At 56.5% G+C, this 21,010-nt stretch overlaps 1 protein-coding gene across 5 annotated transcripts; it reads left to right on the forward strand.

Moving 5' to 3' along the window:
• The first annotated feature begins 689 nt into the window (after nucleotides 1-689).
• ZBTB7A (zinc finger and BTB domain containing 7A) lies at nucleotides 690-19,099 on the forward strand. Of its 5 annotated transcripts, XM_066276231.1 has the most exons (4): nucleotides 690-829; nucleotides 1,128-1,307; nucleotides 13,731-15,022; nucleotides 17,299-19,099. In XM_066276231.1, the coding sequence occupies exons 3-4, from the start codon at nucleotides 13,746-13,748 to the stop codon at nucleotides 17,789-17,791; spliced, it is 1,770 nt and encodes a 589-aa protein (XP_066132328.1). In that variant the 5' UTR covers nucleotides 690-829; nucleotides 1,128-1,307; nucleotides 13,731-13,745; the 3' UTR covers nucleotides 17,792-19,099. The 5 variants fall into 5 exon arrangements, with proteins under 5 accessions (XP_066132328.1, XP_066132319.1, XP_066132338.1 ...); XM_066276222.1 differs by lacking the exon at nucleotides 690-829 and having other exon boundaries at nucleotides 1,019-1,307; XM_066276241.1 differs by lacking the exons at nucleotides 690-829; nucleotides 1,128-1,307 and adding an exon at nucleotides 2,144-2,568.
• Nucleotides 19,100-21,010: the final 1,911 nt, after the last annotated feature.

The raw sequence follows: 21,010 nt of genomic DNA on the forward strand, positions 1-21,010 counted from the left end.
TGGGCTCCTACTGTGTGCAGTGGGCAGCGGCCGGGCGGGTCAGGCTGTTCTCACCGCAGTCCCTCCTTCCCCTCCCCCGTCCCCCGTCAGACCTCTCCCACGACCGGGGAGGAAGTGGGAGAAATGGAGAGGGAAAAAAAAGTTGGCTGAGTCAACGCCTCCCCACTCCCCACCTCCGCCCCTCCGGAGCCACACAGACCCTTTTGGGAGCGGCCTGCGGGACCCAGGCGTCCGGGGCCGGGTCCCTGTCACGCCCAGCGGTTCGCAGTTGGGTGGGGGAACTCGGAAAGCCTGGAAAACAACCGCCCAGCCCGCCCCTCGTCAACCCCTTCCCCCGCTACGCCTCTGGCGCAGCGGGCGGAGGCGACTCCTTTATATAATCGCGGGCGGGCAGGTTGGCTGTTTCATTTAGGGACTCAAGAGCCCAGTGGACCCAAGCAGTTACCCAAAAGCCCGCCCTGGGTCCCTTCTATGGTTGGGCAAACTGAGACTCTGGGAGAGCCGGCGGCCGGCCCGGGATCCCCACTCCGTCACCCCCCACCCACCCCCAGCTGCTGGGGCAGCTGCGACCCACGCCCGCGTCGGTCCTAGCAGTGCACACAGCCCGCCCCGCCTCCGCTGCCATCCTGCCACGCCCCAAGGCGTCGGGGGCAAAGCCCGCGCCCCCCCCCCCCCACTCACCCGCCCCTGCGCAGAGGCTGGGGGCCTGTTTATCTGGAGGCCCCCACTCCCCTCCACCCCGGGGGGCCTGCTCCCCCCCGCGCCCCGGGGAGCTCTGGGGCCAGATAAGCTGGCAAGCTGGCACGGCGCCGCGCAGCGGGGCGGAGAGGTCAGAGGAGGGGGGGCGCGCTGGGGGCGGGCTGGACCCCCCCCAACTTGACAAAACCTAATAACAGCCCGGTCTCCCCGGCGCAGCGGGCGAAGCCCCACGGGAGGGCAGAGACGTGGCAAGAGGGGACCTGCCGAGCCTGTTCTGGCCTCCGAGGCCGGGGAGGGGGGGCGGGCCGGGCGCGGGGGGGGGGGCGGCGGCTGCGGCACCTTTAAGACAAGGGAGGACCCCTCTTGCCCTCGGAGAAACCAGGAAGGGAGTCGCAAGCATCATACGGGGCTTTGGCTGTACTGTACAGTTACTGTAGGGGCAGTGACGCCGCCGCCGCCGCGGGAGCGAGGAAGAGACGAGGGGAAGGCGAGCGAGGGGGAGAGCGAGACACGGACCCCGGAGACGAGCTGCTGAGGAACCCAGTTCCAACTCCGGGCCCCGGCCCCGCGCGCCCCGGCCCTGCCTGGCCCCGGCCCGGCCCCGAGAGGTAAGTCAGCGTCCCGCGCGGCCCCCAGCCCAGGGTGCAGGGCGGGGACGAGCAGGGGGCTCTGCGTCCACCCCTGCCCTCTTGGGAAGGGGAGATCCGGGGAACCAGGGATGTTCCGCAAGTTTAAGAGGAGGGGATGGTTGGCAGCTGCCGGGAGGCTGGAGGCTCCCTGAATCTCAAGCCCGGAGAGGGGGCGCCGCCCGGCAGGGGGAATTGGGGGCGAAGTGCATAGGCTTGTGCGCCAACCGTCCCCCCCCACACCCGGTGCATGGCTTTTCGGGGCTCCCTGGCGCGCGGAGAGCGGGGGAAGGGAAGCGGGGCTGCATTGAGAGTTGGGGGGAGCCGGCGTGGGGAGAAGGGGGGCGCGTCGCATGCTAAGTTTGCTGCTGGGTACTGGGGAGGCTCTCTCCCCCAGCTCGGGGCCTATTCGGTGCTGCGTGTATACGTTGGAGTTGGACAGGATTGAGATCCATGGGGTATGGGGGGGGAGGGGGCTGAAAAACAGGGAGGGGGGCTTTGCAAAGGAGAGGGAAGGGGTGGGGTGTCCGGGTGGGCGGGCACGCCCGCGGGTGCCTCTGGGCATCGTAGTCTCCCTACAGCTTGCGGCAGGCAGATGACAGGGAGCTCGAACTACAAGTCCAAGGGTGCGCCGCGCTAGCGGCCCTCCGCGGCCCGCGGGTAGGGGCGGTGCGGAGGAGGGGCGGTGAGCGGCGGGCCGTCGAGCCAATGGGCGCGGGATAATCGCGCGGTGCGGCGCGGGGGCGGGCCCAGCAGGTTTGGGGGCGGGGCCTTAGTCCAGGCTCCTCTCGCCGGGGGCCGGTGGCGGTCCCCGGCTTCCGGCTGCGCGGCCCGCGGGCCGGCCCCCTTCCCGCCCTGGGGCCCCTCCCTGCCTGTTGTGTAACCGTCCCCAGTCCCCCTCCCCTCGGCCCCTTGCCCCTGTGTGTGTGTGTGTGTGGGGGGGGGTCACCCACCCGGTGCTCCCCAGGGAGGGCGGCGGCCGTGGCGGTCGCATGGCTCAGGCAAGCTCGGGGATGTGCGGCCTAGTGCAGGCCGGGCCCGAGCGTGGGGGAGGCGGGCGGGCGGGCGGACCCAGATCCGGGGTAATTTGCATTGCCCTCCCCCCAGTCCGGGTGGGGATTGGCCGACGGCGGCGGGGGGTGGCGCGGGGCCAGGCTCACTGCCGTCTCCCGGCCCCTCCGAGGAAGCTTGACCAGCCGCCACCGCCGGGGCCGGGCCCCCTCGCCGCTGACCCGGGAAGGAGGTAGGAGCCTCCCCGCTCGGGAGGTGCGGTGGGGGCCCGCGAGCCAAGGCCGGGGCCAAGCGCTGCGGCCGGCGCGGGGGAGGGGGCCGCTTCCTGCCCCTGCCGGAGCCTGACTCATCCCTGGGTGGGGGGACTGGCCTGGCCCCTCGCCCTGCCCGCGCGGCTGCCCGGCTTCGGCCCCGGGAGAGAAGGCAGAGAGCACTCCTCTCCACCACCCGCGCCCCCAAAGCGCGTGACCCTGTCTCCTCTGGCCCGGACCCCCCTCCTTTCCCCTGACGCCACCACCACGTGCGAACCCTGAGCCCGGGCAGAGGAGGGGTGAGCTGGTGGGTTCTGGCTCCCCAGCCTAGAAACCGGTCCCCTCCCCCAGCTCGGGGTCTGGAACTAAGCAGGGGCCTGAGCCAAGCGCTGGTGCTGGTTGTCCGCCCCCCCCCCCCCAGCTCCGGGCTCAGGCCTTTGCGGGTTCTGGGAGGCAGTGCCCGCGCTGGCTGGGGAGGCTGGTGGACCGCAGCAGGAGACTACTGTCCAACCAGGCCAGGGCACCTAGTGGGCGCTTACTAAATGTTTGGGGAATACAGCCAGCAGTTGGCAGATTGACAAGGGGGGCAGGTAGGCAACTCCCCTCTCCCCCTAGCTGAGTGGCAGAAGTGAGAGAGGTGTTGGTACCCCTTCTCCGGGCGTGCCCACCTGGCTCACCCATGGGTAGCAGGCCTAGTTTGCTTCCCCTCTCCTTAGCAGCTGCCTCCAGGAGCAGGGTTGGCTTGAGAGGGAGAGGGCATCTAGGATTCCATTTCATGCGCCCCCCACCCCCACCCAACAGGGCAAGGGTGTGACCCTGAGTGTGCCGCTCCCACACGGGGGGGGGGGGGGCTTACCCCTTACTAGGACCAGCCAATCACTTCCTATTGGCAGAGCTGGTCCTGGGAGAGGTCTGGGGAATCCACACTAGGCCCTGCTGCTCCAGGCAGGGGGCATTTTTCCCTGAGGACCACCTCCTGTGGGGCCCCTAGAGCATGCCCCCTAGAGCATGCCAGGTACTTATCAGCTGGGCTTGGGTCTCTGTTTACTGCCAGCCATTGCTGTGGAGACAAGAGCCTGGGGGAGAAGGAGGGGGCAGGAGCCAGTGGCTGGAAGAGCGAAGCCCTGGGATCCGCATGCCTAATGAAGAAAGAGGAGCCATCGGGGACACTGAAATTTTAATTCGTGGGTCACTTTGGGGGGGGGTGTATTTATTATTCAGTTCCGATTGGCTGCTGGATGGCCAGTCAGCACCCTGGCAGTATGGGGAGCCACACAACTCTCAGCAGAGGCCCTCAGAGAATCTGCTGGGATGGCTGCAGGGAGTTGATGCGTCCCTTTCTCTGTGTGGATGACTGAGACCTGGCACAGCTCAGCCTTTCTCCAGTGGGGACGGTTCCAGGACCGTAGCTAGTCTTGTGTTTGCTTTTTTACTTCCTTTCTTTTCCTTGGGGCCCTCAGACCTACAGCTGGGTCAGGCTGGTGGCAGCCCTTGTCTACCTTTGAGGAAACCAAGGCTCAGAGGTGTGGCTGAATATGAGTGTGGGAACTCGGGGGCTTAGAGCAAACCTCAGAGTGGGTACCTTATTGGGCAGGGGAGACTGAGGACCAGGGGAAGCAGTGAGCAGCCCAAGGTCACCTATCCAGAGCTGGTTCTGACCCCTGTGGTTTGCCTATGTCTTGGGAATTGTCCAAAGTCCTTCCTGTGTCCCAGCTGAGGGGTACCTGCCCACCTGTCTTCCAGAGGGCCAGGAGGTTGACAGCAGGCACCTGTTGGCCAAGTGGAGCCTCCCTGGGACTTATTAAACCCTTTGCTCAAAGAGACTAGTGAGGCTCAGAGAGGGCCTGAGGTGCCCAAGGTCACACAGCATGAGCCCCAGTTCTCCTGTCTCCTTAGCCTTCCCTGGCAGGCACTTTTAAGGCCTGCAAGGTCCTTTCTCACCCCTTCCAAGCCACAGCCCTTGGCACCTTGGCTCCTAGAGACAGGCTGAGCTCTGGGTTTTATGACCCATTACACCTGAGGAGGTCACCTCACAAGAGCCTGGTCTCAGGGCCAGCCCCCTCTGAAGCAGAGCCAACCCTAAAAGGGAAGCTGCTGAGGTTCCAGTGTAAGCGCACTTGCTCTGTGACCTTGGACATGCCCCTTGGCCTCTAGTAGCCTGCGTGTCCCTGCCCTGTAACATAGGGTTGTTGTAGGGTACCCCAGGTGGTACTTGTTTTCTTTTTTCTTCTCTCTTGAAGGAAGCACATGTGTCAGTTCAGGGCACAGCAGGGATTCTGCTGGAGTGTGTGCCAGCTGGATGCCTAAGATACTCCACAGCCATCACCTGTCACCTTGTGTTCTAGGCACCTGAGAGACTAAACCACCCTGCAACAGCCCTGGGCAGTGGGGACCAGAGGAACAGGCTTGGGTGGGGGCCAGTGTGGTCCAATCCCAGCCCAGTCCTTGGTTCCACCTGAGGTCCACTGAGGAAGGTCATTTCCCCTCTGCCACCTTCAGTTTTCCCATCAGTATAATGGGGAGATTACCTTCAGCCGCAAAGGGTCATTGTGAGGATTTACTTAGTGATTCCTTGAGAAGGTTTGTTGAGCTGAGCGACTGATGTGCAGTTTCTGGGCCTAGAGGAAGCCCCTTCTTCATGCCTGTCTGATGCCCCTTGGGGTCAGGTTGCCTTCCCTGAGTTCACAGATGTTGGGTAGACTCCAGGCACCCTGTATTATCTCTGGCAAACCTTTTCCTTTTCTGGGCCATCCTAAGGCAGCTCGGAGGGGATATGAGAATAAGCTGTCCTCAGCCCCAAGGCCTCCAGGGTGGGGGATTTAGTCACCTGCTGGTTCCCCTGGGCCAGTGTGTAGGGAGAGTGGGAAGGATCCCTGAGAGGACTAGTTAGGCAGGGTGGAGCCAGGTGGCCTGTATTCAGCTCTGCTATGTAAACCCGGCCACTTTCTGTGAGCCTCAGTTTTTTGATCTGTAAAGTGGGGCAGTGGTTAGAGACCCTGCCTCCCAGAACTGTAAGAGTGGATGTTGATGATGATGGAGATCAGACCTCTGTTACCCTTAGGGCCAGAGGCCTGAGCTTGGAGCACCACAATGCAGGTGCCACCTGGAGAATCTGGCACTTCTGATGAGCATGGCCAAAGGACCAGCCCCTCCATCTGTCCTCCCAGCAGGCTGTGGATGACCACTCAGGTAGAAGTGTCCCCACCTACACTTTTCTGGCTTAACTAGAAAACAAGGTTTGGTCCCACTTTCCATCAGAATATATTTGGGCACAGGACACTGGGCCAAATATATCCAGCAGGCCAAACACCCCTTTGGGGCTTCCAGGCAGAGCCCTCTACCTGCTCAGGGTGGAGGTGAGGGTTGTATCAGTGCTTCAGGTTACAAGTAGGCCTCAAGGTAGGGAGGAAGAGATCTGGAGGCAGAGAGGAGCAGGGCTCCTAGAGTCCACCAAGGCCTCTCTCGGGTGTCTTGGATAAGCAGGTGCAGCCTGAGCAAGGGCAGGGTAGACAGTGATGGGCTTCTTTGAAGCCTGGCTTTGCCTACTTCAGTGATGGCAAGCTGGTTCCTTCTACCTCACCATGAATGAGGGCTTTGCCGGGAGTGTGTGCCAGCTGGATGCCTAAGATAATCCACAGCCATCACCTGTCACTTTGTGTTCTAGGCACCTGAGAGACTAAACCACCCTGCAACAGCCTTGGGCAGTGGGGGCCAGTGTGATCCAATCCCAGCCCAGTCCTTTGCTCCACCTGAGGTCCACTGAGGAAGGACATTTCCCCTCTGCCACCTTCAATTTTCCCATCAGTATAATGGGGAGATTACCTTCAGCCACAAAGGGTCATTGTGAGGACCCATTTGTTTTCCCGGGGCTTCCTCTTGGAACCCAGTCTTGGTGACAGGGCTATACTTCCTGGCCCATGACGGTCTCAATGCTTGGGAATAGGGTGAGACTGAGCTCAGCTCATGAGTTGGGGGTCAGATGGGATCCCCATGACCTCATTCCTACATACACACACACCATTGGGCCTGCAACCTTCCTGCTTCTGGCCCTTTAAGGCCGGGGCAGGAAGCCCCTCCCCATTTAGGGCAATAAATGGACACATAAAATGGCCGAGGGCCTGTTTGCTGGTGTCTGGCCAGAGGGGGGACTGTGAGGGCAGGGGGGCAGGTGGCAGGCTAACAGCAAGCAGCTACCCTGGGCCTTTGGTTTCCCCCCAACCCCCAATTTGGACGCTGAATTCCTATCCCATTAAACTCCTATCTAGGTACTGGGCCAGGCAGGGATTGGCATTAAGTCAGGGTAGGGTAACCCGTTGAGACCAACCTTGCAACACAGGCTGTGTGCCTGGGAGGGGGCGGGAGCAGCTGGGCGTGGGTCTGGGAGCTGAACCTGGACACCAGACTTGCTGTGTGACCTTGGGCCAGCCGCCCACCCTCTCTGGGCCTGGTTTCACTCCCCTAGCTTACTCGGGCACCACAACCCACCTCTTTGGCAGACAGTAGGTGGTGAGGTGGCTGGAATAACATTCAGATATGAAGTTCAAAAAACCCCTCATCCACAAGGGGGGAAGCAAACATTCTTGTTGGGGATGTGCTGGCATGCAGTAGGTCCCTAGGTAACATTTGCTAAATGGACTAGAGTGGGACTCTGGACCTAGAGCACCCCATCCCCCTTTTCACTGTCATGACCTCTGGTGAAACTGAGGCACAGAGAGGTGCTTCCTCTTGCCCAGTCACCAGCTTAGAAGTGGAAGAGCCGGGCTTTGGATCTGGGCTGCCATGTGTGGCACATAGTAGGTGTTTAATGTCTCTGGTTTCCTTTTGTATTCTCTGTGGGTGGGGGTGCAGGGGCCTTGATCTCATGAAGCTGCCCTTTCCCAGACACTCCTTTAGGAACGCTTTGGGCGGTGATTACCTGGCCACCCCCTTTTTCTTGAAGAGTGTGGGTGGGAGGAGGAAGCCTAGCTCCAACCCTCACCTTGTGCCTGACCTTGGAAAGCCTCCTGTTAATACAGCCTCCTTCCCCACGTCCCCTCTCCCAAACACCCACCTCCAGGCCTTGTCCTCTGCTGTTTCCCATGTGCAGGGCACCTTTCCTACAATCTTGGTCCTTCCTGGGTGACACCTGCTGCTCCTGGGACCAGGTCAGGGCATGCTTGACCTCACCCCTGTGTCCCAGTGCTTGAGTGGCAGAAGCTCAGGCCAGTTTAGGTTGGAGTCTGAGTCCCCACCTGGCGGCTGTTCTTATCATTTCCCTGAGCCTCTCCTTGTCTGTAAAGCCCAGAGCCTTGTAGTGGAGAGGATGAAATCAAGGTGCCTGGTTAGTTTCTGAAAGTTCCCAGGTATTGAGGAACCCCTCTAGGAGGGCTGTGAGCTAGCCTGGGTCCTGCCTCCTTAGAAAGAAGGTTCAGCATGTGATCCTAGGTTAGATGGGAGATGGGACCAGCACCAACCCGTAGTCCTGGATGTGTCAGCTAGCTGGGTGGGTGGGACTGGGTGTGGGCCCTCTCTAGCCCTTAGCTGTCTTGAGTCTGGTTGAATACTGTGCTCCCACTGTGGGTCACCCAAGGGAGGGCTCAGCGCAGGGGCCTAGGAGTGGCCCAGTGGGAGGAGGGCACCACGCCTCCAGCTCAGGAGGAGCCTGCTGAGGCCTGCCCCTTTGCCTGCTGATTTACCCCAGAAAACCAACAAGGACAGGCAGTTTTGGGGGCGGAGTTATGATGAAAGCGCAGATGGCTGTGGGCCTAAGCTCATGGGACCCTAGCATTAACTGTCATGGAAGTGGGGCTTCCTGGAAGAGAGATCTTGTTGAATCCTCATTATCAAGGAAACTACCACTTGTGGGGTACCTACTAGGTGCCAGGTGGGCTTCCAAGATCAAAAGGAGCCAAAAGCTTTCCTGCTGCAAAGATGCCAGGGCACACAGTGGGTATTCAATTTCCAGTTCCCACATGACCAAGAGAACTCAGCAATCCTCCTTTTCCCATCTAACAGGCTCTTCCATCTCATCTTTAGAGGGAGAGCTCTGAGAGGCCCAGATGGGGGCAGTGACCCTGGGCATGGCAGGCAGGTAGGTGGGATGTGTTCCTGGAGTAAGTTGTGGGTCAACTCTGCAGAGCCAGTTTAGTTCCGAGGATGAGGGAAGAGGTGATAGCTTGTTGATGGAGGGCCAATCTCTCACCTGTATCAGCTCCTGGACCCCAGAACCTATGGATCAACCTGGCTGGGTACCCTTGGGCAGGATTCTATGTCTCTGAGTGCTGGTTTTCTCATCTGTAAAATGAGGGATCATACTACTGTGATGGGGATATTTCTTGGTTGGCACCTCCCTAGGCCCTGCCCTTCGAGGAAAGGCTTTCTGATGATTATCTGGGGAGATAGAGGCTCCATCTGGGAGAGGACAGGTTTGTGGACGCTCAGGCCCTTTGCATGTGTCCTGCTTCACTTAGTTGGTGGAGGCCAGTGCCCAGGTCAGGTTCGAGGCCCAAGCTTGCTTTTTTATGGTTGGGTAGCTTCTGACAAAGCGGGAACTTAAAGTAGGGCTGTGCCAGCCCCCTGGCCTGGTATGTCAGTGCTCATAAGAGGGTGGGGATGAGTCACCTGACTATTTCAGGTCCTGTCCTGGAGGCCCCAAAGATACCTCAAGGTCCAAGGGGACTCTAGGGGCACCCAGAGAATAATGACAAAAGCAGATCCAGAGTAGCCATCTTGGGGCATTGGTGGCCTGGATGGGTGGGGGAGATAAGGAAGGGACAAGGCTGGTCTGATCCAGAAACCCATCTGCCACCTTGACTCCTTGGAGCCCAGGGCTAGACGGCAGATGGTGGAAGGGGGTGAAAACCACTACAGGGGGCTTCCTGGATGGCTGAGCCTTGGATGGGGTCAACCTCCATCCTCCTGCTCCCAGTAGCCACATCTGAGTTGACCCCCACCACCACCACTACCATCGAGGGCTAAAATAATGTGGAAGCCTAAAATAATGGGGAAGCCGAGCAGCTGGTGTGGTTCGTGGGGAAAGAGGGCGGGCCTTGGAGAGGGTTGTCCTGGGAAGTGTAGTGCCCGCCTGAATGTTGCACAAAGGCCTCTGTGTCAGCCCTGAGGCCTGGATCCCACTTCCAGGGTGGCCCTGGGTCGGGAGTTTTGTATTGACCTTGAGCACAGCCAAGTGAACTCTGGGTTCCCTTGCCTAGCCAGCCACCTGAATCCCACTCACAGCACAACAAGAGGGACCTGGGTTTCCAGGTTAGAGCTGGGTTGGGCCACTTGCCTGAGAAATTGGGGGTCCCAGGGTCCTTAGGAGGCTGAAGAATGCCCAGCTCAGCCCATTCCCTGCCGTCTAGGGGCTCTGGCCCAAGAGCTGCCAGGCTGGACCTGGAGGAATGTGGGTTGTGTTGGGTGACTTGGGACAGCCGGGGGCTCCCCGGAGAGGGTGGAGGGGTGGGGACAGGAGCCAGAAGGTTGCACAAGCACCCGAGTGGGTGGATGAGTCACCGCCCAGGGGAAGGCGGAAAAAAGGAGGGGTGGGGAGAGGGGTGGGACAGACAGACAGTTCTCTCAGTGGCATGGCTCTTCCAAAGGCCTCTGCCCATTTGACAGATGGAGAGATTGAGGCCCAGGAAGTGGCAGGGCCGTATCCTGGCTCCACAGTGCAGACAGTGGCTGAAAGCTGGAGAGGGCTGGGCAGGAATGAAGCCCCAGCCCCCCACTCCTTGGCGGGGTTGGTCGGGGTAGCAGGGAAAGGAGCGTTGATGGTGACCTGGCTTCCCCCATTATTCACTGCCAGGGCCAAGCCGAGTCCTGGGGGCTCCAATGGAACAGAAAGGGGTTTGTCCTTCAGAATCACTGTTACACCAGGGCAAACTCATGGCCCCAATGACCCCAGCTGGGTCCTGGGTCACTAGGTCTTGGCTTCACCCCTTCCTACTGACTCAGAGCCCCTCAAGAGAACTAGCCTCACCACAAGGCAGGAGTAAGTCAAAGAGGTTGAGGGGCCTGGTGGGTATGGACAGCCAAACAAACCAGTTGGATATTGGCTGTCAGGTCAGATGCTCCAGGTTTAGTTGGGGCACAGATATTGGGCCTTGGGTACATGGGCTCCTGGGTTCCTCTCCCTGAACCCTATCTTCTCACTTTTTTTTTTAAATTTGTGTGTGTGTGTGTGTGTGTGTGTGTGTGAGAGAGAGAGAGAGAGAGAGAGAGAGGGACAGATAGGGACAGACAGACAGGAACGGAGAGAGATGAGAAGCATCAATTCTTTGTTGCAGCACGTTGGTTGTTCATTGATTGCTTTCTCATATGTGCCTTGACCCGGAGGTTACAACAGACTGAGTGACCCCTTGCTGGAGCCAGCGACCTTGGGCTCAGGCTGGTAAGCTTTGCTCAAACCAGATGAGCCCGTGCTCAAGCTGGCAAACTCGGGATCTCGAACCTGGGTCCTCAGCATCCCAGTCTGATGCTCTATCCACTGTGTCACCGCCTGGTCAGGCTCTTCTCACTTTTTTAAAAAAGATTTTGTTTACTGCCTGACTGGTGGTGGTACAGTGGGTAGAGCATTGACCTGGGATGCTGAGGTGCCAGGTTCAAAATCGAGGTCGCTGGCTTGAGCAAGGGCTTACTGGTTTGGCTGGAGCTCCCCTGTCAAGGCACATACGAGAAACAATCAATAAACAACTAAAAGTACCACAGCTACAATTTGATGCTTTTCATCTTTTTCCCTTTCTGTCTCTGACTCTCTTTCTCTCCCTCTCACGCTCTCCCTCTCACGCTCTCACTAAAAAACAAACAAACAAAAAAAACACATTTATTGATTTTGCAAAGAGAGAGGAGTGAGAAGTATAGTTGCTTCACTTTAGTTGTTCATTGCTTGCTTGTTGCTTGTCGTATGTGCCTTCCCCAAGCAAGGCCAGGGCCTTGAACCAGTGACCTCTGTGTTTCAGATTGATGCTCTATCCACTGCGCCACCACAGGCCAGGCTCACTTTTTTTTTAATGGCTTAGGTGCAGTTTATTAGATTTCTTTCAGAATTTTTTTACAAAAGATTAAAGTTAAAATCCATGTCCCTAACAAGAGAATGAGAACCCTTGCCCTTTCCTCAGGGCCTTCTACTCCTCCCTGTGTTCATGGAGATGCAGGACTGGCTACTTTTATCCCCCACCAAATTCCGAAAGGGAAAAGACCTGCCATCTAGCAAACCCTGCCCTCAGCCCCACCCCACATGTTGATCCTGGTTACTTGCTTTTTAAAAATATTTTAGATTTTTTTTTTAATTCAGTGAGAGGAGGGGAGGCATAGAGACAGACTCCCTTATATGCCCCTACCAGGATCCACCCGGCAAGCCCACTAGGGGTTGATGCTCCGTCACTCAGCAATTGAGCTCTTAGCACCTGAGGTGGAGGGCATGGAGCCATTCTCAGTGCCCAGGGACAACTCACTCCAATTGAGCTGGGAGCGAGAGAGGGAGAGGGAGAGAGGGAGAGAAAGAAAGAAGGAAGGAAGGAAGGGAGGGAGGAAGGAAGGAAAGAAGGAAAGAAGTGAGGGGGGAAGGGTGGAGAAGCAGATGGGCACTTTTGTGTTCCCTGACCAGGATTCAAACTTGGGACATCCACATGCCAGGCTGACACTTTACCACTGAGCCAACCTGCTAGGGCCAAAATATTTATTGATTTTAGCAAGAGAGGAAGAGAGAGAGACAGAGACAGACAGGAATACTGACTCATTCCTGTATGTGCCCTGACTGAGAATTGAACCCATAACCTCTGCATTTTAGGACGATGCTCTAAGCTGTCCAGCCAGGATGCTAATTTTTTAATATATATTTTAGAGAGAGGAAAGGAGAGATACAGAGAATTATTGATTTTATTGTTCCACTTATTCATATCGTCATTGGTTGAGGTGTTTTTTTTTTCATTAGGTGAAAGGAGGGGAGACAGTGGGGCATACTCCTGCATATGCCCGACCAGGATCCACCCAGCAACCCTGTCTGGGCCCGATACTCAAGTACTGTACCAAGCTATTTTTAGAGCCTGAGACTGACAGTCTCAAACCAACTGAGCTTTTCTCGGCGCCTAGGGCCATGTTTGAACCAATGGAGCCACTGACTGTGGAAGGGGGAGTGGTGAGGAGCTGGGAGAAGGGGAGAAGCAGATGGTTGCTTCTCCTGTGTGCCCTTACTGACTGAGAATTGAACCTGGGATGTCCATATGCTGGGTCAATGCTGTATCCACTGAGCCACGGGCCAGGACCTGGTTGATTCTTATATATGCCCTGACTGGGGATTGAATCTCTAACCTTAGCATGTCGGGACAATGTTCTAATCAACTGAGTTACCTGGCCAGGGCCTTTTCTTTTTTAATTTATTGACTATTTAAAGATTTTATTCATTTACTTTGGGGCAGGGAGCAGGGAGGAGCTCCAGGAAGCATCAACTTGTAATTGCTTCTCGTATGTGCCTTGACCAGGCAAGCCTGGGGTTTTGAAACAGAGACCTCAGCATTCCAGGCTGAGGTTTTATCCACTGTGCCACCACAGGCCAGACTAAATTTATTGATTTTTAGAAAGAGAAATATCAGTTTGTTATTCTACTTTTTATACATTCATTGGTTGATTCTTGTATGTGCCCTGACTGGATCAAACTCACAACCTTGACATACTGAGATAATGTTCCAATTGAGCTACCTGATCAGGGATTTTCTTCTCACTTCTGCAGCAGAGATGGTGCTGCCTATGGAACTGTAGGGGGCACAGGCGTTACAGTGCACAATAGGGGCCTTATCAATACCCACAACTGTGGGTAGAAGCCTGCATTAAGATTCATTAGGAAACAGCTTATATCGGGTAATTATTGAGTACCTACTGTATATTCCAGCATCGCCTCCAATTGCCCTTTGCATGGGTACTCCTGAGAGTCCTCTAGTGGAGGGGTGGGGGCCAGTCTTCATCTTTCAAGCACCTAGTGTGGGTTTTGCCAGCATAATCTCATGTTCTGCAGTCTACTGTAGAACCAGACGTGGATTACCTTGGTTTACATATGGGAAACAGACTGGGAGACCATGGTGGGGCACTACTCTGAGAGTCTCAAGCTCTGGTGGGTGCTCCCACCCCTGCCCTTGTACTCATGACTACCTCTTCCTCCCTGGCACTTAAGGTCTCGGTGCAGAAGATGGCCGGCGGCGTGGACGGCCCCATTGGGATTCCGTTCCCCGACCACAGCAGTGACATTCTGAGTGGGCTCAACGAGCAGCGGACACAAGGCCTACTGTGCGACGTGGTGATCTTGGTTGAGGGCCGCGAGTTTCCTACACACCGCTCAGTGCTGGCAGCCTGCAGCCAGTACTTCAAGAAGCTGTTCACGTCGGGTGCCGTAGTGGACCAGCAGAACGTGTACGAGATTGACTTTGTCAGTGCTGAGGCACTCACAGCCCTCATGGACTTCGCCTATACGGCTACGCTGACTGTCAGCACAGCCAATGTGAGTGACATCCTCAGTGCCGCCCGCTTGTTGGAGATCCCTGCTGTAAGCCACGTCTGCGCTGACCTCCTCGACAGGCAGATCCTGGCAGCCGATGCAGGCGCCGACGCCGGGCAGCTGGACCTGGTAGATCAGATTGATCAGCGAAACCTCCTCCGCGCCAAGGAGTACCTTGAGTTCTACCAGAGTAACCCCATGAACAGCCTGCCACCTGCAGCTGCTGCTGCAGCTGCCGCTGCTGCCAGCTTCCCATGGTCTGCTTTTGGTGCATCTGATGATGACCTGGACGCCACCAAGGAAGCTGTGGCTGCTGCTGTGGCTGCCGTAGCCGCGGGCGACTGCAATGGCTTAGACTTCTATGGGCCTGGTCCCCCAGCTGAGCGGCCCCCAGCTGGGGATGGGGATGAGGGCGACAGCAACCCAGGTCTGTGGCCAGAACGGGACGAGGACACTCCTGCTGGGGGCCTCTTTCCACCCCCCGTAGCCCCGCCGACTGCTGCCACGCAGAATGGCCACTATGGTCGGGGTGGGGAGGAGGAAGTGACCTCACTGTCAGAAGCAGCCCCGGAGCCAGGAGACTCCCCTGGCTTCCTGTCGGGAACAGCTGAGGGTGAGGATGGCGATGGGACCGAAGCAGACGGGCTTGCGGCCAGCACGCTACTACAACAGATGATGTCGTCGGTAGGCCGGGCAGGGTCGGCTGCGGCGGGGGACAGTGACGAGGAGTCGAGGGCAGACGACAAGGGCGTCGTGGACTACTATCTGAAGTACTTCAGCAGTGCCCATGACAGTGACGTCTACCCAGCTTGGTCGCAGAAGGTGGAGAAGAAGATCCGGGCCAAGGCCTTCCAGAAGTGTCCCATCTGTGAGAAGGTCATCCAGGGTGCTGGCAAGCTGCCACGGCACATCCGGACCCATACTGGTGAGAAGCCCTATGAATGCAACATCTGCAAGGTCCGATTTACCAGGTGAGCCAGCACCAACTGTGGTAGGGGGCAGAGGATGGTGAGGGGCTTCCTGGGTCCTTTGCCCAAATGCAGCCATACATGGACCCCTTCCCCTGGGGGGGTGACACACACACACATACACACACCCCTCTGTGTGTAAAGACAGTGCTGCCCTGCCCTGGAATGGCACCTTCTTCATTTCTAGATACCCTACATGTGCCCCTTCAGAGCAGCATTTGGGTGGGGAGAGTGCAGGCACTAAACCAGATGACCACGCAGAATATAAAACATGCCTGGAGCTGCCTGACCTGTGGTGGCGCAGTGAGTAATGCGTCAACCTGGAACGCTGAGGTCGCTGGTTCGAAAACCTGGGCTTGCCCGGTCAAGGCACATATGGGAGTTGATGCTTCCTGCCCCCCCCCCCCTTTTCTCAAAAAACGAATAAATAAAATATAAAAAAAAAAATGAAAAAAAATACCAAAAACATGCCAGAAACTGCTGTGAGAGGCTGGAAGGAGCACCAAGGTTTGCTCTTCTTAAAAGAATTTTTGCCTTAGGAGAGGCCCACAGTCCGGTAAGGAGCTCCGTTAGAATCACTTTAAGTCTCCTGTGAGCCTGGGAATTTACTTCACTCAGCCAATATTTATGGGGCATCTGCTGGTGACAGCAGCCCAGGTCTGTGGCCAGAATGAGATGAGGATAACAGGCCCTATTCTAGGCACTGGGGATACAGAAGTAGGGAGACAGGCCAAAATCCCTATGGGTATGATGGAGCATGTGTGAAAACTGAAAAATTGATAACAGATCTGAGACCTGAAGGAGGTGAAGGAGGGAGTCTTGGGGAAAGGGAAAGGCAGAGGGAAAAGCCAGTGCAAAGGCCCCGAGACCAGTTCAGCTTGGAGGATCACTGCAGTCAGGAGAGGGAAATTGGCACAGGAGCCACTGGGCATGGTCCTTGGGCAGGAGTTTGAGGCTGGGCTTGGAGAAATTTGTGATTTGGTCTTAAAAGTCCAGAAGTAGCTGGTTGGGCCTTGTGGGCCAGCCTAGTGGGGGGGGGGGGGGGCTGACGTGCAGGGCCTGGACAAGCTGGGTGACTCAGCACCACCCCCTACCCACACCCACCCTGGGGTTCCCCCAGCCACACCCACCCAGAATGAAGAAAGAAGCCATTGTTTCAGCTTCCCAGCTCTACCCCATGGGGACAGGACTTGGGGACTGACCCCTGGCCCCGTCCCCAGCAGCCCAGGAGAGGAGGGTGTGGCCTGGAGTCCAGGGCCCAGGAGTGCTAGGCAGGGGACAAAGGACACCACTGGGGAGGTTGGCAATGTAGTTGATGTCCTGGTCTACCCCTTTGATAAGATTGTGGTTCTGATAATTTTGGGGGCTCTGTCCTCCTTCAGATGGGACTGTGGAGATAGTTATGGGCCTTGCCCTCAGGGGTCTCTGGGCCTGCCAGGAATAGCTTGATGAGGGCCCAGCAAACCAGGATCTGGAGAAGTGACCAAGCTGACTTGTGAGCCCAACCACAGGCCTCAGCTGTTTCATTCTGACCTGGAGTTCTCTTGGCCACTCCACTCCCAGCCCAGGGCTGATCCCACTTGCCAGTCAGGGAAATTGAGGCACAGGAAGACATTGGGCCATACCTCTTCCTCCTATGTGCCCACCTGACTGTTCTCTGTTTCTGAACCACAGCCCCAGCCCCTACCCATTCCTCTAGGCTCAGGAGCACAGGGGCCCCTCTGAGTCACACTGGAGAGTTGAGTAAGTGGGGCCTGTGGCAGCCGGGGTTATAATTACCCGGGCTGGGACTTGGGGTGATGAAACTGAAGCTGACTCTACCTCTACTCCAACTTGGTGCAGCCCCTGACCCGCTGTGCAACTAGGCGCAGTTACTTTCCCTCGCTGAGCCTCAGCTGGGCAAATCTCTCTATAGTGCTAGTGCAGTCTGAGTCTCTTCTGTCACCTTTGTGACCCAACCCCGTGCAGTGGTCTGGGCAGGGCACCTAGAAGACTTGGCAGAGCCCCAGGCGGGGTGTTATCTTCCTCTTTCTATGGATAGGAAGGGATTCAGAGAGGTTCAGCCTTTTGCCCAAGGCCATACAGCAAGTGAGGTACAAGGCCCTTTTCAGACCTTTGGAGAGGGCCTCTGTGTATCCCCTTGTCCCATTTTGCCAGGGACTAGTCACAGCCTGTCTTTTTGAAGGGGTCAGTTTTTACCTCAAGGCCAATGGGGGATTGGGGGTTTGTCCCACAAGGGGGCCCGGCCCAGTGCCCGCTGACCCTTGCCCCATCCACAGGCAGGACAAGCTCAAGGTGCATATGAGGAAGCACACAGGTGAGAAGCCGTACCTGTGCCAGCAGTGCGGGGCGGCCTTTGCCCACAACTATGACCTGAAAAACCACATGCGTGTGCACACTGGCCTGCGGCCCTACCAGTGCGACAGCTGCTGCAAGACCTTTGTCCGCTCCGACCACCTGCACAGACACCTCAAGAAGGACGGCTGCAATGGTGTCCCCTCGCGCCGTGGCCGCAAGCCCCGTGTCCGGGGCGGGGGGCTTGGGGGACCCGACCCCAGCCCTGGGGCCACCGCGCCACCCAGCGCCCCAGCCCCACCTGGCTCCCCTGAGGCCCAGCGCAATGGCCAGGAGAAGCACTTTGAGGACGAGGACGAGATGGAGGTCAGCCCTGATGGCCTGAGCAGGTTGAATGTAGTAGGCGCTGGCAGAGGGGGTGGCGACGGGGCCACTGAGACCCCTGCTGATGGCAGCTTCGCGGCCGGACTTGCCTGAAAACCAAAAAGAGAAAACAGAAACCTGAGAGAGAGAAAAAAATCACCCACCACCCCTCCAAAAAAAACACAAAAAAAGAAAATCTATCTATATACAGATATCTATATCGATATATATATATATATATATACAGATATATATATATGAAGCGTCACAGAATCTAGGATAGTGCTTTTCTCAGATTTTTCTCTTTCATGATGTTCTCGTCCTCCATGGGGAGTCTTGCTCTCCACTTCCCCAGCTCCCCTTCCCCCCACCCTGTTGATGGGTTTTGGGGCTTGGTTTGGGGTTTGCGGGACACAAGGGTTCGGAGGAGCCCCCCCCAGCACCCCCAGCATGGGGTCTGGGGCCATCTCAGACCTACGCAGGGCCCCAGGCCCTGGGCAGGGATGAGGGCTGCTGTGGAGGTGTGAAGTGGGACTGGGGTGGGTTTTAGTTTTTTTCCTTTTGCTGGTTTATATGAGTCTTTCAGACAAGACCTTAAATGATTTCTGTCTGCTGTGAGCAGACATTAAAATGGTCCCTGTCCCCACCCCCAACCTCCTTCCTCAGGGCACTTATTAAGTGGGGGTCTCTCCCTTTGATATCCCCAGCGGCCTCCTTGCCTCCCATCCTTGCCTGTGGTCCCCTGTATCTCCTGGCCACTGCAACACAAATCTATTTATTTCCAGGTGTGGAGAAAGGAGAAAAGATGGGACAAGGGGACACCAGGGTGGCTCCTAGGGGCTCCTGCTGCCTTCCTTCATGGCACTTACAACTCAGTGGGGCACCCAGGGGCCACCGCTCAGAGCGCCCCCATCCCCATCTGTGTCCCCTGACCCAGGCCACCCAGACCCCCATGAAAAGTTTAGAGATTCAAAACTTGTCTTCACCCCTAACCCACCTCTCCCCTTAGCCTTCTTCCAATTTTTAAAAGCACTTTTTAGATTGTTTTCCCTCTTTTCCTCCTTAAAAACAAAATTTATATATAGATATATATATATATATAAAATATACTTTTCCTCAGAGGAGCAGGCAACAGTGTGGGGTGAGATAGCCAAGGCAGAGGGAACCCAGGGTCTTACGGTGGCAGGGATGAGGGGAGAGAAGAGTCCAGAAGTTCCAATGTCACAAAAGCAATAAAAAGATTTTACAAAATGAAAGGAAAAAAAAAAGACAACCAACCACAAATAGAAGTCTTGGCACTTTGTAACAGAACGGGTACTATACTTTATCTTAATTTAAAAACATGTTTACAAGTTGCAACCAACTTCTATGAAAAGTTGAAAAGACAAAGAGCGAGAGAGAGAGAGAGAGAGAGAGAGAGAGAGCGCAAAAAGAAATTCCTAAAAGCTGATTTATTTTTGTACAAAATAATAAAAAAAAAAAAAACCCACCACCAGATGTAGAATCCACTTCTGTTCCCTGAGGTGAGAAGGGTCAGGGTCAGGAAGGCCATGAGCAAAGGCAAGGTCTCCTAGGGGGATTTGTGCTTCACCATGGGGGCTTGCCTGGCAGGCAGGACTGTGGGATTTTTGTGTTTCTGCCATGTCCTCCTCTTCCTACCATTTGTTCCCTCTTTTGGTTCTGATTTAGAGATGTCTCATTACCCACTAGCCATACAATGGCCATCCATGTCTGTGGGGACCCTCCTTACTGACTTTCTAGCTCAGGGATGGGCCCAAGAGAGGGCTGGCCTTCAACCAGCCAGAGCAATCCAGTCCCCTCGCCCCTCCCCCCAACCTGTCCTATCCTTGTTCCCCTACCCTGGCCCACTTTCTGGCTTTTTGTCTTCCAACATGGCCGCCTTTCCTTGTGGCCACTGAGGAGCTGCCATCTTGGACATGCCATCCCCGTCAGGGGGCCCCATCTTCAGGGCCTTATACCCCCCAGGCACCCCTCTTTTTACTCAAAGGCACTGACTGTCATCTGGGGGCTGGCACCTGCCTCCCCCAGCCTCCGGCTCCCCAAAGGCCCGGTGTTCACCGAGCCACAGGCCACGGATGGGAGCCAGGGCATGGGAGACCATGTTGCCAGAGGCCAGGGCACCTTCACTCCCTCTTGCATATGCAATGCCTAGTGTGGGACCCTGTATATAGACACATCCTGCTGAGCTGAGATCTTTCCTCGTCAAAGCCCAAGGTGGGAGGGTGTCCCTGTACCCCCTCTAGTCACTGGCCCGTTTCCTGGTATCCCTTTGCTCTGACAAACCCCATCTTCTTTTTCATTTTATTTTTTAAAGGGAAGTATTTTAAGAAGGCAACATTCATTGTTTCTACAGGATAGTTTTCATTTCCCTCCGGACTCCCCCAGCCCATCAGCCCCCCCCCATGTCTCAGGAACCCCCCTTCTAAAGGTGGTGGCAGGGGAGTCCAGGGCCAGGTGGCCTTGTTCACACCCCAGCATCAAGGGGCAAGCTCTTTTAGAGAACCATCTGTGGAGGCCAAGCAGAGAGCTTGAGCACTCAGGCCAGGGACACCCCTCCACCCTACCCCAGCTCCCGGAGAGGTTCCCTGAGGGGATAGCCCTCTCCCCCTACCCACATACCTCCTTGCAATAAAACCAACTGAAAAATTACAACTGTCGTCCTGGCCAATGGGGGTGACCGGACTTGGGGGAAACAAGGCCTCTGGAACTATTGTGGGGGCATGGGCTGAACCCTGCCGAGCACACTTTAACACAGCTCCTTGGGAATTGCACTAAACCCTTACCCCTAGCTCTGTGCCCAGCTTTTGCCAGCCCTACCCACCCACTTCGCCTTAACCCCTCCTGCTGCCCGCCATTTTGTCCCGAGGGCCACAGCGTCTGCATGGGCCCAAAGTCGGGACCCCACCTGCCTGGCCCAGCCCCCCCTCAACTCCGCGCAATCACATACTGTATATAGATGTGAATTGATTTTATTTTTATTCTTTAAATTAAGGTTGTGATAAAGTGTTGCCAAAGATACTGCTGAATTCTCGCGTTTTAGAAAAAATATTTGAGAGGGAACGTGCTGACTGGTCGGAAAGGACACAGCAAAAAGTTTTTTTGTTTGGTTTGGGGTTTTTTTTTGTGTTTTCTTTTTTTGGGGGGGTGTTTTTTTTAACTGCCTGGTACAAAAAAAAAAAAGAAAAAAGACAAAGTGAAATTGTTATTTCCATCATCTTGGTGAAGTTGCGTGGGTGTGCGTGCGCATGTGTGAGAGAGTGAGGTCCAGGCTGGGACTTCGGGTGGAGGCTCCGGGGGAAGCTCTTGGGCAGG

Source organism: Saccopteryx bilineata, chromosome 1 (assembly GCF_036850765.1).
Source record: "Saccopteryx bilineata isolate mSacBil1 chromosome 1, mSacBil1_pri_phased_curated, whole genome shotgun sequence".
NCBI lineage: Eukaryota > Metazoa > Chordata > Mammalia > Chiroptera > Emballonuridae > Saccopteryx > Saccopteryx bilineata.